Source organism: Cryptotermes secundus, unplaced genomic scaffold (genome assembly GCF_002891405.2).
Source record: "Cryptotermes secundus unplaced genomic scaffold, Csec_1.0 scaffold949, whole genome shotgun sequence".
Taxonomy (NCBI): Eukaryota; Metazoa; Arthropoda; class Insecta; order Blattodea; family Kalotermitidae; genus Cryptotermes; species Cryptotermes secundus.
The window spans coordinates 59361-76386 of NW_019721778.1; the positions used below are offsets into that span (position 1 = coordinate 59361).

At 37.8% G+C, this 17026-nt stretch overlaps 1 protein-coding gene across 1 annotated transcript; it reads right to left on the reverse strand.

Moving 5' to 3' along the window:
* Window positions 1-641: 641 nt before the first annotated feature.
* Window positions 642-16319, reverse strand: LOC111875787 (filamin-A-interacting protein 1-like). The gene is made up of 9 exons (XM_033750206.1): window positions 16041-16319; window positions 15721-15862; window positions 13295-13391; window positions 11756-11900; window positions 8851-9027; window positions 6123-6242; window positions 3575-4505; window positions 2688-2788; window positions 642-1206 (listed from the first exon to the last, which is right to left on the reverse strand). Exons 2-9 carry the CDS (start codon window positions 15848-15850, stop codon window positions 1024-1026), a joined length of 1884 nt encoding a protein of 627 aa, XP_033606097.1. The 5' UTR covers window positions 15851-15862; window positions 16041-16319; the 3' UTR covers window positions 642-1023.
* Window positions 16320-17026: the final 707 nt, after the last annotated feature.

Genomic DNA, 17026 nt, shown 5'->3' on the forward strand with positions numbered 1-17026 from the left:
TTTGACACTTCTCTGGCCATTATCTCCGTAACCGTTCAACTTTGGACATAGGTGTTTTGGGTTATATCGGCATACTTTAACATAAGGAACACCCTCCCGAAGTTTGGCACATTCCTCCTGGGACACCCTGTATATGACAAATATATATTTTAGTATAAAGACAACAGGGCATGCAATGCAGTAGTTCGACGTACATCGAAAAGCACCTGAAGATGGCACATTAGTGCCGAAACATGTAGTGCAAGAGAGAAGAGTAAGATGAATAAATGTATGAACTGTAAGACGGTCAGAATAAATCATGAACATCTACATAACCTAGCCATATCCTTGGCCTACTCTCTCTGACCTTGTAGAGGCACTTACATGATGTCATACCCCAGCAGTTTTTTTTTTTTTTAGGTTTCTTGGGGTGGGGTGAGACTGAATGCACTTGGTATGTCTGCCACTAACTAGCGTATTGTACCAGCCCCTGATGATAGATAGATGATGATGTGTGTGTGGAGGAGTCAGTGGAATGAGAATTGGCAGGGGAAACAAGTACTCAGAGAAAACCTGCCCAGGTACACTTTGTCCACCACAAATTCCATATGACCCAATTCAAGTAGTGGGAAGCCAGCGACTAACCACCTGAGCTATGGCACAGCCCCATAACCCAGAAGGCCAATATGTAAACATTTCATTATACTGAACATTTTCTGGGTCAGCATTTCCTTGCAAGACCTCAGTGAGGACAGCCACTGAAAGCAAGAGCAGTTAAATTCTTGAAGCTCCAGCTCCAAATCTCCAAAATATAACTTTATTAATATCTTGTACCATGTAACATCATACTAATGAAGTGCCAGTACAGTACTGCATGCAAGGACAAAGGCCAGCAATGTTTTACAAAAATTTAATTTACAGTATATTTTGTTACAAAAATAATTATAAAAGTAAAAAACAACATAGTTACAAGGACACACACATATACATTATTCGTTCGTATTATTAATATACACATTTTTTGCTGAAGATCGTATTCATGTGCTACTCTTTCCCATCCTTCTGCACTGTCATGGTTATAGGACAAAAATCACTTAAGCTGATGGAGGTTTGGACAGCCACGTGCTTATGCCTCAACTGGCTGTGCCTGTTTCTTACCATAGCTTTAGAAACTATAATCTTCATTTGCCTCTGGACACGACCCAGATGAATTCGAAGAATTACATTCTAAATAAGAAGAAAAAGACAATTTATACTCTTGTATAATATTTTACCATTCATATATCAGTTTGATATGATTATTGGATTCTTGTGTGAAACACTACTTCCCACAAACACATTCAAGTTTAAAAGTTTTTAAAGTTTTAAGAAGCACTACGTGTTTTGGCCAACATGGCCACCATCAGGTGTTAAGAATATGTCTAATGAGGAAATCACTGCTTTCCTCATTAGACTTAACACCTGATGATGGCCATGTTGGCTGGAACATGTAGTGCTTTTTAAAACTTTTAAACCTGTAAATGTGATAAGTATGTGGGATGTAGTGTAGCACACAAGATGGTGAATGATCGAAACAAGTGAAAAGTGCAGCAGGAGGCTACAATACAATACTACCTGATACAACATCCCTTTAGTAAAATGTTCAAGTTAAGGTGTATGTTTTGTTCTCCACTCACATATTCCTTGAAAAGCTGGTGAATTGATATCCTGTATGTTACAACTGTGGTTATAGTTTGTGATCATTATTTTATTTAAGTTCTTGGTGAACTGCTGTGATACTGTTTTCTTCAGAGTGTTATGTGTTGATGGTAGCCAATAACTACTCATACAAAATGTACCAGAGGAGCATTTGCTATAATATTTATAATTTTTGGTTTATTTATGATGCTATCAGTATCTCAGATTATATAACATTGACTGGTAGGACAGGTGATAAATGATGACTTGGGAAGAAGCAGGCATCACCTAATTGAAGTACTGTCTCAGTATTTGCCTGGAAGGACAGGCATACCATAATGGATTCAGCAGATTAGTTGTTTTTTTTCCTTGGCACTACAGAACCAGTGGGCCTAGGCCTACCTCCATGAACTTCTCCGTTCACTTAGGTTTTTCTAGATCTTACACATGTGGTAGGACTCTTTGGACGGGTGATCAGCTCGTCGCAAGGCCTCTACCTGTACACAAACTGCAAAACGCACACACACAAACTAAATATCCATGCCCTAAGTGGGATTCGAACCCACGATCCCGGCTTCCGAGCGAGCGAAGACAGTGCATGCCTTAGACCGCTCGGCTACCGTGACCGGCAGCAGATTAGTTAGTGCCAGTAATATATCACATGAGGTAGGTCTATTCACACAATTAACACCCTTGCAAACAACAGTAATACAGTGAAATTCTCATTCTTTGTGCAGCAATGTATTTGAATACTAAATTGAGAAAAATCTATTGGAAATTTGATGGAATTACTAATTTGAGATGGATTAAACTGAACATTAAATGAGGGAAAATGTTAAATCTGTTGATATTAAATGATGGTTCCACTGTTTCTATTAAAATATTAAGGTATTAATGTATTCTATTCACTGTCTTGTACTTTCTTTGCAAACTGCCATACGTTGTTCTGGGGTAAGAGGTATTAGGAATGATAAATGGTGTTATAGAAACAATGTATAAGATTTTCCAAATTAAAACTTCTCAAAACTCACCTCATTTTTCAAAGAAGTAACAATTGATTCCAAGTAGGCTATATAACGCATGTGATTCTCATTCTGTGTTTGTGATTCCAACTGAACAATTCTGTTCTTACCTGGAAAATAAACATGGTTGTAAAAGTATTCAGTGTACACTTAACCAGCAGAAGAAATTATAAATGAAATAACCAGTCATTAATAAACACATTAAATTCACATGCAACTATTCGCTGTTTGCTGATACATTTTACAAATGGCAGGAATTTTGAACTATATACTGAGTAAATAACGAATATTAAGACTTCATTGTTCACTGCTACTAAATAAACTAAAAAAAAAAATTTATAGGTCTGTATTCTTCTAAGTCATATCTTAATATAGCACTGCATTAATAGAATCAAATAAGTATAATTTCAGAGCAGTCTGAACTCACTTAAGACTTCCTTTTAGTTTAGTTTTTCAACTGTGATTATGTTAAGGGTGTAAAATGTTGACTCTACTGTAAATGAAATTTGTATTTAATTTTTCATTACAACTTCTGTTTAAAACTTCTTTCTGATGAGTTTTCAGTGAGGTCAGGTGAAGATGTGCACAGAAACACATGCAGGTCTTCATGCAAGACAAGCATTAAAACTTTCCAAACTTGATGATAAATGAAAGAACTTAATTTTTGTAAAATTTTCCATGCCCAAATTTCATGGAAATCTGTGCTTTTTCATGCATACAGCTGGATGAATTGAGAAAATTTAATAAGCACTGTAGGTTTACCAACATGTATAAAAATGATACTACTTATGCATAAGAATTATGATGAAGCTTCACCGTTACAAAGAGAAACTATGAAATCTAAAATTTAAGGAACATTGTGACTATACATAACAAGTAAAGTAAAATTTCCTTACATAGTTCTAGTTCAGTCTTCATTTTCAGCTCTCTTTCCCGAGTTGTGTTTAATATTCTTCTCTGCCAAGCAACCTTCCTTTTTAAACATTTTAGCTCGCGATTTTCTTGCAGAGCAATTTTCATGTATGAAGCATTGCGTGCAGATTGTAGTTTCTCTCCCTGCTGGTCTCTTTCAGAAGTTGGCATCCCATGTGAATAGAGCATCTCAGTTTCCAACTTACGTTTTCCCAGTTCATGCTTTTCACCAGTTACTGTAAAGATGTTTGCATTTTCTTTCATGATGTTGTTGTTCAGTTCTGAAAGTACTTCAGATTTCATGTCATGTTTTATTTTTAGAATATTTTCTTCCAACACATTAGAAAGATTCAGGTTGTCATTCTTCACAGAACATATTTCTTCTTCCAATCTTAAATATTTTAAACGGAGCTCTGTAATTTCCATAATAGTATCCTCTAACATTTTTGGAACATTAGCAATTTCATCACCCAAAGCAATGTTTTCTTTCTCCAGTCTGGGATTCTCAGAAATTTGCTTTCCTGATTCCTCATATTTTCCTTCCAAACTTCTTGAAATAATTGCATATTTATTGTGCATCTCATAATTTTCTTTCTTTAGCTTTGAAATTTCAGAATTAAGATTGCGAACTACTTCAAAAGTTGTTTCCAAGCTTTCTGAGAGTTTTAATTTTTCATTTTCCATTTTGCATATATGCTCTAGTAACAGTGATTGTTCATCAACTGTTTCTCTTAATTTTACAATTGTCTTATTCAGATCTTCAGTCAGTTTTATATTTTCTTGCTTTAGCTTTGTAACCTCAGCTGGGAATCCATCTTCATTTTTTTCTTCACATCTGATCTCATTATCAGCTTGCCCATTACAATGATGACATACATTCGCTTCCTCGGTATTGGAACATGCAGCCCTTGCTTCCTGCAAATAGATCACAATGACTTTAACTACCCCCTAATGTATGACATATGCATGAAATCAAAGAATAACATGTGTGAACAACTGTGACATGGTTACAAATTAAGTGTGAGTCTATAAACTCAGCACACTCGCCATACTGTTTTGTTTTTGCTCAGTGACACTATATGTTTCATGCACCTAGGTTTAACTGAAACTGTTTATGACAGTTCCTGATTCAAAGCTGAAGATACATTCTTCTTCGATGGGAAAACCGTGTAGTCTCTAAGATATGTATGAACATTTTGGAGGAACCTACTTCCTCCATCTTCAGGACACAAGACTAAGCTGCAGGGGAATATCAGGGTATAAATACATGGAAAGGTGGGGCAATTTTAAAGTACCATGTCTCATATTTACTGCTGTTAAAACCTCATATCTCAGCGCAAAGAAAATTAGTGTATGTAGTCATAGCAGTGAATTAATTGCAAGTTATTAAGTAAATTCCTGCTGAAGAATACTGTCTTCTGGGATGCAATATCACACAGTCTAGCAGTCTGGTAGAAGTTCACTGACATTTCAGACAAAGATGTTGTCTCTGTCTTCAGGGTCTAAGAGTAAACCAAGCAAGTAGCAAGGAAGAGGATGGTTAGTTGCTTTATTTACTCTTTCACCCTGAAGATGGAGACAGCCTCCAAAAGTAAATGAATAAATATTTATGCATATGCAAGTTTTCAGACGCACCGGAATCATCCAATGCTTATTTTCTCAGAAACTGTTCAGAACATGTGCTTCTTTACATATTCTTCATTCACAGTTTCTTACTTCTGAATGAAATGAAAACACATTCAGGTATATACGGTAGCTGTATAAATATTAAGAAAGTGCTTTGGTCTCAGGTAAAACAAGCCACAGAATACATATTGAAAGCGGTAGGCATTGGGAAGGAGGCAGTGACCGCAGATAATATTAAAGGCCCTCCCCTCTTTGTTATCTCTAAATGATTACAATTCATTTCCCTTTCCTTATTTTATAAAATTCCAGTATTCACATTCATATTTAATGTGTCTTCCAGAGATCTATGTACCTAGATATAGAATTCATCATCCATATGTCACCTAATCAAGTAATGGAAAGCTTACTAAAATACTTGGCAGCTGAGATGGGGTTTTCATGAAGCACAGAAGGAAAAGAAAACAAGAAAAAATACACAGCAAAACATTAGCGAGAAATTAAAGGTATAAAGATAAATAGCATGAAATATAAATTAGAAATAACAGAGTAAGATGGTATGGACATATTTTTAAGAATGAACACAGAATATCAACGAAAGATTTTAATATGAAGCTAAAAGAAAAATCCAAGAGGAAGAGCAAGGTCAAGATGGGAGCAACAGGATAGGAATAATGTCACATAGAAAAAATAACATGAGAGGAAAGTGTTGAGCTTTGGGAAAACAGAGTGAGACGAAGAGGCTTAATTGATAGACAACCCACATAAAAGTGAATACATCAAAGTAAGAAAATAAAGATTCACACACATGCACAAACACACCAATTTTTTTAATCTGCAGATTTTAAAATCAAAACATTCAACCTTACTTAATGTCATTTACATTTTATGAGTTCAGAGCATACTCACTTCCAAACATTGCTTTAACTCATCACATCGATTTCTCAAATTACTCTCAGTCAATTCCCATCTCATTTCAGAATCATCCCTTCTTGTTTCAGATTCCAGTAATTTAATCCTTAACAGCTTCTGTTAAAAAATGAAACAGACAAATCAGTCAAATCTTCAAACACAAACTCCTTACCCTTGCCCATGTGGAATGACAGAGAATACATCTCAGAGAGTTGCTCATTTGGGTATTTTCCCAACAAAACTAAACAGCATGAAGATTGTTAACACAGTGACAGATATCTGATAGTTTGAAGAAAAATTTTATATCACTGTCAGTAGGTAGCCTTATATATAGTGTCAAATGGTATGATGACTTATGAATGATGAAGTGGAAATGGCTTGGGGGGGGGGGGGNGAGGAAAACCATGAAAAACCTCGGTCAGAACAGTAGGCATCTTGGCTGACCTCAAGCGACCTACATTCCATTATGAACCAATATGGTTGAAAATCAGAACTGTCTTGACATCTTTCAGTGAACATCTCCCACATCATATTTCAACCCAGTCTATGGAAGTTTTATGTGATACATGGGAGACTTCATTCATGGGTTTATGTAAAGTAGGCTTTAAAATTAGTCAAGATTGTTAAAACTACAAAACAGTTCAAAATCTGGACAGCATAGATGTCTTCACTACTGCTATCATAAACCATATCAGATTTCAGGAAAATACTAACTCTTACTGTTAATATGCCTGATATCATTTTTAAGGATTGACCTTATGAAGATAGACAAGATATTTCAGCAACAGTAAAAGAATGCCAGTTACTCCATTAACATGAAAGTATATACTTTAGTTTTGGTTTTTTCTTCAGCTGGTTTCTGACATATAGGGAAGCATAAATGTTATTAACCACAAGTAATGAAGATTCAAGGGCTGCTATGTTCAGTAAATACACAGAGCTCATTCAGAATGACATAAGGCTCCACATCAACATGTGCAAAAGCCAGTGTGCTGTGCCATTGGTGGGGGTACTTTAGCCATCAGCTTGTCTCTGGCTGCCACAGTGCACTGATAATGATGGTGAATATATGCAGAAAGAAGTATTTTTTTGTATTGCTAGTGGTGTACTGTGGCCACTTCTGGCCTATTGTACCAGACCCAGATGATAGGTGAGGGTGATTGGGGAGCAATTGGTGGAATGAAGACTGACAGGGGAAACCAAAGTACTCGGAGAAAACCTGCCCCAGCGCCACTTCGTCCACCACAAATCCCACTTGACCAGACCCGAGATCGAACCCGGGCCGCCTCGGTGGGAAGCCAGCGATTAACCGCTTGAGCTATGGCACGGCCAGAGAGAGAAGTAAGTTGGAAGGAAAGGGCCGCACCATAGCTCAAGCGGTTAGTCGCTGGCTTCCCACCGCAGCGGCCCGGGTCTGGTCAAGTGGGATTTGTGGTGGACGAAGTGGCACTGGGCAGGTTTTCTCTGAGTACTTCGGTTTCCCTTGCCAATCTTCATTCCGCCAATTGCTCCACAATCACCCTCACCTATCATCTGGGGCTGGTAAAATAGGCCAGAAGTGGACGCAGTACAAGGGACTTAGTCCCACCCCACTAGCAATAAAAAAAAAGTTGGAAGGAAGATGGTTATTTCCAGTTAACTATATAACAAATATATAATGTATGAAGGACCTTTCAGAAGGTTGACACCTCAATGCGGTGTGAGGGCCCAGTACCTAACAAACAAGACATTTTGCTAAGGGAACTATGCTTGCTGGCTGATGAGGAGGGGATAAGATAAGAGCAAACCTCAACACAGTGTCTGAAGATCCCAATGATCACCTGACCAATACAATGTCTGAGTATGATTCAGTTATTCAGGAGAGTTAATAGAAAAGGTTATCCTTTCAGTGGGGGTAATACACTGAGGAGATAAGCCAGACAACTTGAAGACGGTAGCCCCATCATTGACCTACTCTGCATGTCACCCATAACATCTTCAGGGTAAAAGGTATTACATGCAAGGCTGATGAAATTTGCCTTGGAGTGGGACTTGGGTCTGATCCTTGCTACAGCATTAGGACAAGAAGCTTCTTGAAATGCAAATGAGTCAAACAATTACAGGAAAGATGTTGAAGCTATGGGTGTTACTTGTGCTACAGCAGATTAACAAAGAATAACATAATGAAACTGAAAGATAGTCATTCACATTACACATGATACAAGTCAAAGTGAATTCTGAGAGTGAAATCGAGTGGCTCTAAGATGGCACAAGACTCAACAGATTCCCACCCACCCAGATCATCCTAGTGATCACAGGGTCAAAAGCCATAATGTGTAATATAATCCAGCACCAAAATCTTCATCAAGGGAAACTGAAGTGATTTGCTGCTTAACTAGCAGTGACATCCCTATGTTGGAACTATGTTGGAATGTCATGTCATATAATGTTGCATGTTCAGCTGCTTCATAGCAGCAGCTGGCCTCCCTTCTGCCATGCCCACTACCAGTCTGCGCTCCTAATTTCAGGTGCCTTATCATTCCTCAAATGCTTTCCATGTATCGTCATTCCAAACAAGCAATAACAAAACAAAACATCAAATTAATTTGGTAGAATGTATTCAAGAGATTATACTCGTACTGTGAACTGAGTAAAAAATTAAGAGGAGCAAGAGGCCCTTGTACTTCTATTCCTCTCATCATGTCCTTGCCATGATACATTTACTGAAAACATTAATTAAGCTCACCAATTCCTTTTCTAGAAGTTCAGTCTTCTTTGACTCACCATCACATGTCCCTGATTTATCCAGTAACATTAATGTGCTCATAATATCCTTGCATCTGTCCTCTGACTCGTTTAGTTTAGCTTCAAGACGCTCATTTTTATCCTCAAGTTCATAAATTTTTTTATTTGCTTCCAAAATCTGAAGAGAGAAAGAAGTTATTATCACAACATACACTAGCTAAAACTGTAAACAAGGAATGACACTCAAATAAAAAATGAAAGTATTAACTGTAAGAAGAACATAAATATTTATGATAATGTGATGCACACGTCATGAATTTAGTTATTCACCTGCATGATTATTGCCATACTGTCATGTTTCATTCTCTTCTTCTCATTATTAATATATGAGTCAGCCATTCATAGCCATCTTTAAGTATACGGTATGCCATAAGTTGTTTCATTATAATGCCCTCTTACTGAGTGAAGCACTTGTTAGAATTAAAATTGAAAGGTAGAAAATGTAGGTTAAAATTAATTAATATGCAATTAAAATTAAATTTGATTTCTAACAGGGGAAAGAGATTTTTCTCTTTTCCATAGTGTCAAGACTGGCTCTGGGGCTCACTCAACCTCCTATACAATAGGTACAGGGAAGAAAAGAGCAGGTGCATGAAGCTGACCGCTCACCTGCATCTAGTGCCAAGATTAAGAATGATGGAGCTATACCTCCACTCCCTCTACATTTTGACTGTGTGGTGCTTAATTAGGCCCATGGATAATGTTACCTTTACCATAGAATTAAAACTGAAGTATATAATTGATCAAAGACTTCTCTCTGAAGGCTGAATTCTAGAGCACACTCATATGTGGGGATCAGTTGTAGTTCATTATTTGTATCTCATTTGCTGGGCATAGTGTTTATGATGGCAAAAGAAATAGGCCTTTCTGAGGTGCTTCTTGTTGTATGTAGACTTAGATGCAGATATGCTGTTACTTGCCTCTGTTTATTGGATTTGTTGTTTGTGGTTGGTAAGTGATGGCCACGTAGGGATGAAACATGTATTAATAATGAGAAAGAACAGATGAAATGTGCCAGTGCAGCAATAACCACACAGCCATTGAACATTTAGGAAAGCTGCATTAATAACTAACTAAGAAATAACTAAGCAGTTAATAAATGCAACAGGATGCTCAAATATAACATTACGATTTATGAAGTCTGACAAATAACTGGACTTAATCGGGGCCAGGTTGTTAACCCTTGTCACCACTAGACCTTTGACTTTACCTTTGACCTTTGACTATGAGTACATTTCAATATTTCTGCATGCCTCAGAAGACCTTTTGTTTCAGGAGCATAAAAAAGTGACATGGCCTAATGAGGTCTGTACAGAAAATTTATGGCATTTGTTCTTGGAATTAAATCACTTTAACAAAAGTGAGGAGACATTCTGATGATACAGAATCCAGATACTTTGTATTGTTTCATAAGTGTGCTGCTGTAGATATTCCAAAACTTGAATGCACAAGGTATGGCTGACCATTTTTAAAAAAACTGATAACTGTTAACACATTCACTGCCATGGCCCCATGCTGATTTCACCTGCCAGGCCAGACATTTTTCCATGAAAACCAGAATTTTGACTTCCTAAATTCAAAATGGAAGAGAACAAATAAGATACAATCAGTATCCACTGTACATTTCATTCTCTCAAGCTTTAGTAATCTACGTTCAAAACTCTTCTGTCTTTAAGTGACATCTGTATGAGAAAATGACATTTATGTATTACACAGTGGCAACAATCTGTCACTTGATGGGATCAGCACTGACCTATAGGAAATTTTAATTCATCAGATGATGAAATTTAAGGAACATGTTTTCTTTATTGCTAGTGGGGTGGGACTGAGTCCCTTGTACTGTGGCCACTTCTGGCCTTTTGTACCAGCCCCAGATGATAGGTGAGGGTGATTGTGGAGCAATTGGTGGAATGAAGATTGGCAGGGGAAACGAAGTACTCAGAGGAAACCTGCCCCAGCGCCACTTTGTCCACCACAAATCCCACTTCACCAGGCCCAGGATCCAACCCAGGCTGCCGCGGTGGGAAGCCAGCGACTAACCACTTGAGCTATGGCACAGCATCTTAAGGAATGTGTTAATTCTAGCAATATCGGTCAAGCAGATCAGCTTCCCTGGGACTTTTGACTTTGACATTCACAATTCCTTCAGTCTTGGAAACTATTAGCTTTGCTATTCAAAATTTTTTTTTCTTGGGCTTGCTGGAAGACTCAAGTCTTCTCTTCACTCACTATTTTTCCAGAAATTTGGATTTTGAGCTAAAGGGTTAGTCTGGCATTAATTTAGTGTCCTTTTTCTTTTCTAGATATAACTTGGTTATTTCTTTATACTTCAGACTTTTTGAATAGAATCTAAATTCAGAGAAGGATCTTTCTTCCTGATCTTCAATGTTTCTTTGAGAGTAAACCTATTTTTTGTGTTTCTAATGAAGATAACATATGAGATTTGAATTTCTCACAGCAATGATTATGAAAATTACTGTTTTATGGGATGTGATGCCACATAGCCTGGTAGACAGGTACCAGTGCTTTTGGGAGGAACATGATGTGTGCATCTACAGGGTAACAGATTTCTCCAAATCTTTCATAAACATCTACCAGATTACAAGGTGTCACATCCCAGAACAACAGGAATCTTCAAACAAAACATGATGGTCAATGAAACACTTACTGTGCTAAGAAAACAAATTGGATCTTAGACACTGTTTGCCACAAAGCTGCTATTACACACAGCTATATGATGTAACACATAGCACCTCACAGTGATGCAAGTTGCTAAGTAAAACATCAATCCTGTTATGTATTTGAGAGAGCTTGTACTAGTAATGGTGGAGTTTGGAAATTTGTACCTGATCACTGAAGAATTCCTCATACGCTTCCTTTTCATTACGTGTGAATTCCTGCAACTCATCATATTCTGCCTGATACCATGAGATACATTTCAGGAAATCAGATTTCTTAGTACTATGTTCCAAATCTTCAGCACCACATTCCCTGAGACAGTAAATCACATAATTATTCTCCACTTACAATATGACTCTACTACACAAATGTCATATTTACCCAAGTTAAAGACCTCTACTCTTATTTTCATTTTACATACATGAATGAAAGAAATATGTATGAAGAAAAGCATGATAACAATTTGTGGGAAAATACATTTTAGGCAACCATAGAACTTTTCAAAATGTGTGTATCCATTGAGTATCATTACCTAGATGAAATATTTTGAAAGCAGTAATTGTCAGATCTTTGTTTCAGTTACCACAGTATTCAGTTACAGAACGACAGAAATGGATGTACTGCATGAGAACACAGTTCTAATTGTAACAATTAAACCATTACATTCAGAGGTAGAATGTCTCAGGCAGTATAGCAACTAGACTAGAAACTGGGCTGGAAGATCAGAGTTCAATTCTCAGACAGGAGACAGACTTTTCTTTTCTCAACAACTTCCAGACCATGCCTCGGCCAGCCTCCTATCTGCTGGTCACCAGATCTTTCTGGGGTGGAGTTGAAGTGACCAGGGCATGAGCCAAGCAGTGATCTTCGTATAGTCCCAAGGTTAAGTGCAAGTGTGTAGTGATATACCTCTACTCCCACACAGCTTTATGATATGGTGCAGGGACAACAACTACCAATATATTCACACACAAGTTATCGAGTTCTTTGTTTCTGGGAGCACAGCTTTTGCTTTTCAGATACATTTTTTAGTGATGCAACATTACTGAGAAATGATTCTGCATGCCTACAAGCTCAAAATGAACGATCCTGAAGTGTAGATGTTCGTATATTGATACTCTAGACACACATATCTTGAAGTGTGCCAGATATTGCTTAGCTTATAGATGAAAAGTGACCCTTTCTCAAGACATTTAATATATGGTACTGACAATATGTAATCGATGTTGTCTATTTAAAAATTTACATTTTTATAGGTCTCCATCATTGATCCTTATAAAATGAAACAAAAGTAAAACTAAAACAGTGAATATGAAGTTTTTCAGGGAAGAAACAAGAAGGAATAAGATTATAAATTAACTTTTAAAGAAGCTGGAAATAATATTTCTTGACAGGGGTAGAAGCAAAATGATTACAATGGTATGGCTATGGAAACACAATGGATAGAAGAAAATGCTGAGAAGGGCATTAGATTTAATATTCAAAGGAGCAAGACCTATTTTACCAGAAGAGAATTCTGTGCACCTAATACGAGCATGTATTAATATGAGGGAAAAAGTTATACTTGTGTGGGGTTCTGACTATTGCAATGCAGCTGTCTTCAGTCAACTATGTCATTACATTTGAGAAAACATGATAATGTGATAATTTTCTCTGCAATAATCTTATGGTTACAAAAAAACATGAAAACAAATTAATTAAATTACCATTTAATATGAGGTAGAACTGCATCATCTGACCTATTTTTCTTATGCGTATTTTGAGGTGTTCTCTCATGTTCCAGCTCTGATGTTGACAACCCAACTGAAACCCAGAATTGGCAAATATTTACTTGCATGTGTTGGGTCAAATGCATAAACTATGTCATTTTTCTGTACTTCATTATGAAAAATAAGTTTATACGCTTTGTCAAGATTTGTCAGTACTTACATGTTAATGGATGACTAAAACCTTACCGCCAGGTTGTCAACCACATTAACACTACCAACTGTAAGAGATTAATTGTAAAAACGAAATGCACAACGTAACTGCAGAAGACTCCTAGATGTTTATTAAAAAAAAAAACATAACTCTGTGGACTTGATGTTAGAAGCAAATTCTAAGATTAGGCTTTGGGCCTTGTCTTTACAAATAAAAATTTCTAAGGCTGACACTACTAACATGGCAAAAAACATCAAGGTAAATTTTAAAAGTTACTTGGGTCACCTGTTAAAATGTAAGTACTGATTTGTCTTAAACAGCGTCATAACTATGCTAAAAGACCAACCTATAGCTACACACACACACACAAACATATATACGTATACCCTCATATAAATGCAAAGTGGAAAGAAAAATGCATATGTGCACACCCACACACAATCCCACAATGGAAAAATCATTTTCTGTCTATATGTGACTCTACAGTCCTTTGACGGACCTTGGCCACTTATTCAGTTTCTTAATCTTTTACATAGTAGGACTCCTCGGAATGTGGATCTGCCCATAGCAAGGCCACTACCTACACACAGAACAACACAAACACAGCTTAAGTGAACACAGACATCCATGCCTTGAGCGGAATTCGAACCCACGATCCCAGCACTCAAGCGAGCAAAGACAGTTCATGCCTCTGAACCCTTAGGCCGCACAGTCACTGTGATTGAAGTCATTTTCTGCACTCCAAAAATGAAATTTCATGTGACCAAGTCATCCACTATTTCTTCAACTTCTCTCTAACCAACTTAGTTATTCCATATCACTCACTCACTCACTCACTCACGGAGCTGAGCCCTTCTTGAGAAGCCGCCAATTCTTCAGCCAGTCAAGAATTTTCCAACATATGCAACCTGAGGGTTCATTACCATGTTCACAAGAAGTCTCCACTGATTCCTATCCTCAGCCAGATCAATCCAGATGAATGTCATTATTTTCTCTTGAATTTTGGTGACAAGATAACAACATATACTTAATTTCCTCTGTGTTTACTCCTAGACCAACCTCCTTACTAGGGCCAATTAAAGTTTCAGTTTTTTCTTTATGGTATCTATATTATCACCCAATAAATTCACATCATCAGCATAGACCAATAACTGATATGTCCCATTTAATTTCAGTACCACCTGGTTTTCTTGGACCCTGCCTAATAGCATATTCTAAAGCAAAGTTGAAAAGCAGTGGCGATAAAGCATCTCCTTGTTTTAGACCATTCTGGATAGGAAAATTATCAGACAAATGTTTACCTATATGGACTCTACCATATGTTTCATTTTAATCAGCCTGGCTAGTTTCAAGGGTATCTCAAACTCTATCAGAATATTGTACAATATGTCCCTCCCACCTGAATCATAGGCTTTCTTGAAGTCTACGAATACGATGTACTGTAGCTATCCCTTATAATGATCAAAAGTTGGCTCTTCAGGAACTTTATGATGTCACTTCAAAGAAAACTATGTTCTTGATGTAAGATCTGAGGTTTTCACGGTGGTGACTATGAAAATACCATCTTCTGAAATGTGGTACTGTGCAGATATTATGTTAGCCGACGTTTTGGAGGAACGTATCACGTCCATCTTCAGGGTAGAAGAGAAAAGAAAATCTGTGAGTGAGGAACCAGCATGCTGACAGACTAATGTCGAGTTGAATAAACCCAGCTGTATAAGAGCAGGAAGAGAAGGGAGAGGGGCTACATGGGAAATCAGTAGAGAGGAGAGGGAAAGGGTCTATGGAGATGGACCTGCAGGTATAGAATATTGTGTCAGGGGGGAGAAAGGCAAGGTTAATGGGAGGGCATTAATTAACCCAGAAGCTTCAGGGCTACAATGAGAGCCGGGCATGGACCTGAGTGGCTTTGTGGATCTGGCATCATGTCCTCGAGGTTTCTTGAGGGAACAGATGAGACAAAACCTCACCTCTCTGTTAATATTTTCAGGATGGAATTCAATCTCAATGGCCTCCCTAATGATGTGATCCATATATTTGGGTCTTGGTGGCGAGGATGGAGGTATTCTGAAGCTGAATGCAGTGTCCCAAATCGATGCCGTGTTCATGATGCTCACTGCATTGAATATTTAAGACTATTGTTCTTTGGTTTGTGATCCACGAAATACAGCATCACACTACATTGTGCTCCCATAAGAGTAATGTTACTTACATCTATCTGACGTGCAGGTGGAGGTAATCACAGCCATGACATTGTTTGCTTCGGCGTCATTTTCTTCCTCTTCCATAATGGGTTCAAGTGTAGGAGTGTAATTCGCAAGTGGGTAATATATCTGGGGCATGTCTTCTAATTTCTAAAAATAAAGGAACATTTTTAATGAATTTCATAATTTGTTTTGAGCACATTGATGTGTGCAAATTATATTAATTTATTGATTGGAAACATAATTACTGCCACGTAACAGAGTTACTATTGATGGGATTTGGATTAGAAAATCGGATTTTTAATTACAGGTAAGGATGTGCTCTCACCGTTCTTCACACTACACAAATTCCTGTAGAACGCTCTAGGTCTTCTCTTTCTCGCAAACTGCTTTCAGCGTTATCCTTGGCGTCAGCTATCAGCTTCACACAGTAGCACCTTACAGCGGGTGAATCCCGACGGTTATCTCACTAACTCTCACTCACCAACCAACTGACGGAATCCTCACTGTGTCCTTAGAACATCGCTGGACGGACATCGTAGAAAACACGGCTTCCCACCGTTATTCCACTGTTGCGTCATTACTGCCTAGCAACGAACGTAAGCTGTCGAACGATTCCTTAGCAGCGGCTGTTGCCTAGCAACGCGTCTGCAAGCGACAATACCTTATACCCACGGTTCCCGGGGGGGGGGGGGTATAGAATAATTTTTTTATTGGTGGTTTGGGGTGGGTTGGGGGGTGNGGGTTATATATATATATATGTGTGTGTGTGTGTGTGTGTGTGTGTGTGTAGACTGCCTAGAGAAAATGTGGAAGCCTCGATATCTCACAACTCTCATAACTTGTTACAGGAATGGCTTTACCTTTTGGCCTGCTTCTTTAAAACCAATTCTACAGGCAGCAACAACCAGGCATTGCGGTAGACAGACATAATTGCCATGCGCCGTTAGTAACGTCCTTAATATTGCATTTTTTAACTGTTGAATCTGATCAGATGCGTGATCAGAAAATTCTGAGTGAGATGCCATTATTGCACGCTATTCGCATAATTTCATCAAATTCTCCATAAGCATCATCACCAGTACAGGTACAATGGAAACCGACGTGCCGAGGGGACCTAATATGGATTCCACCTTCCACTATATGAAATCTTAACTATTGTAATCTACTGTAAACAATTTTAAGTATTGTAACTTTATTCTCTTATTGTAGTCAGCCAATGTACAGTAACTGACTTGTCCTGTATCATGTAACAATGATCTATAGAGAGGAAATAAATAAATATGAACTATGCGAGTTACGCGTATATAGCCC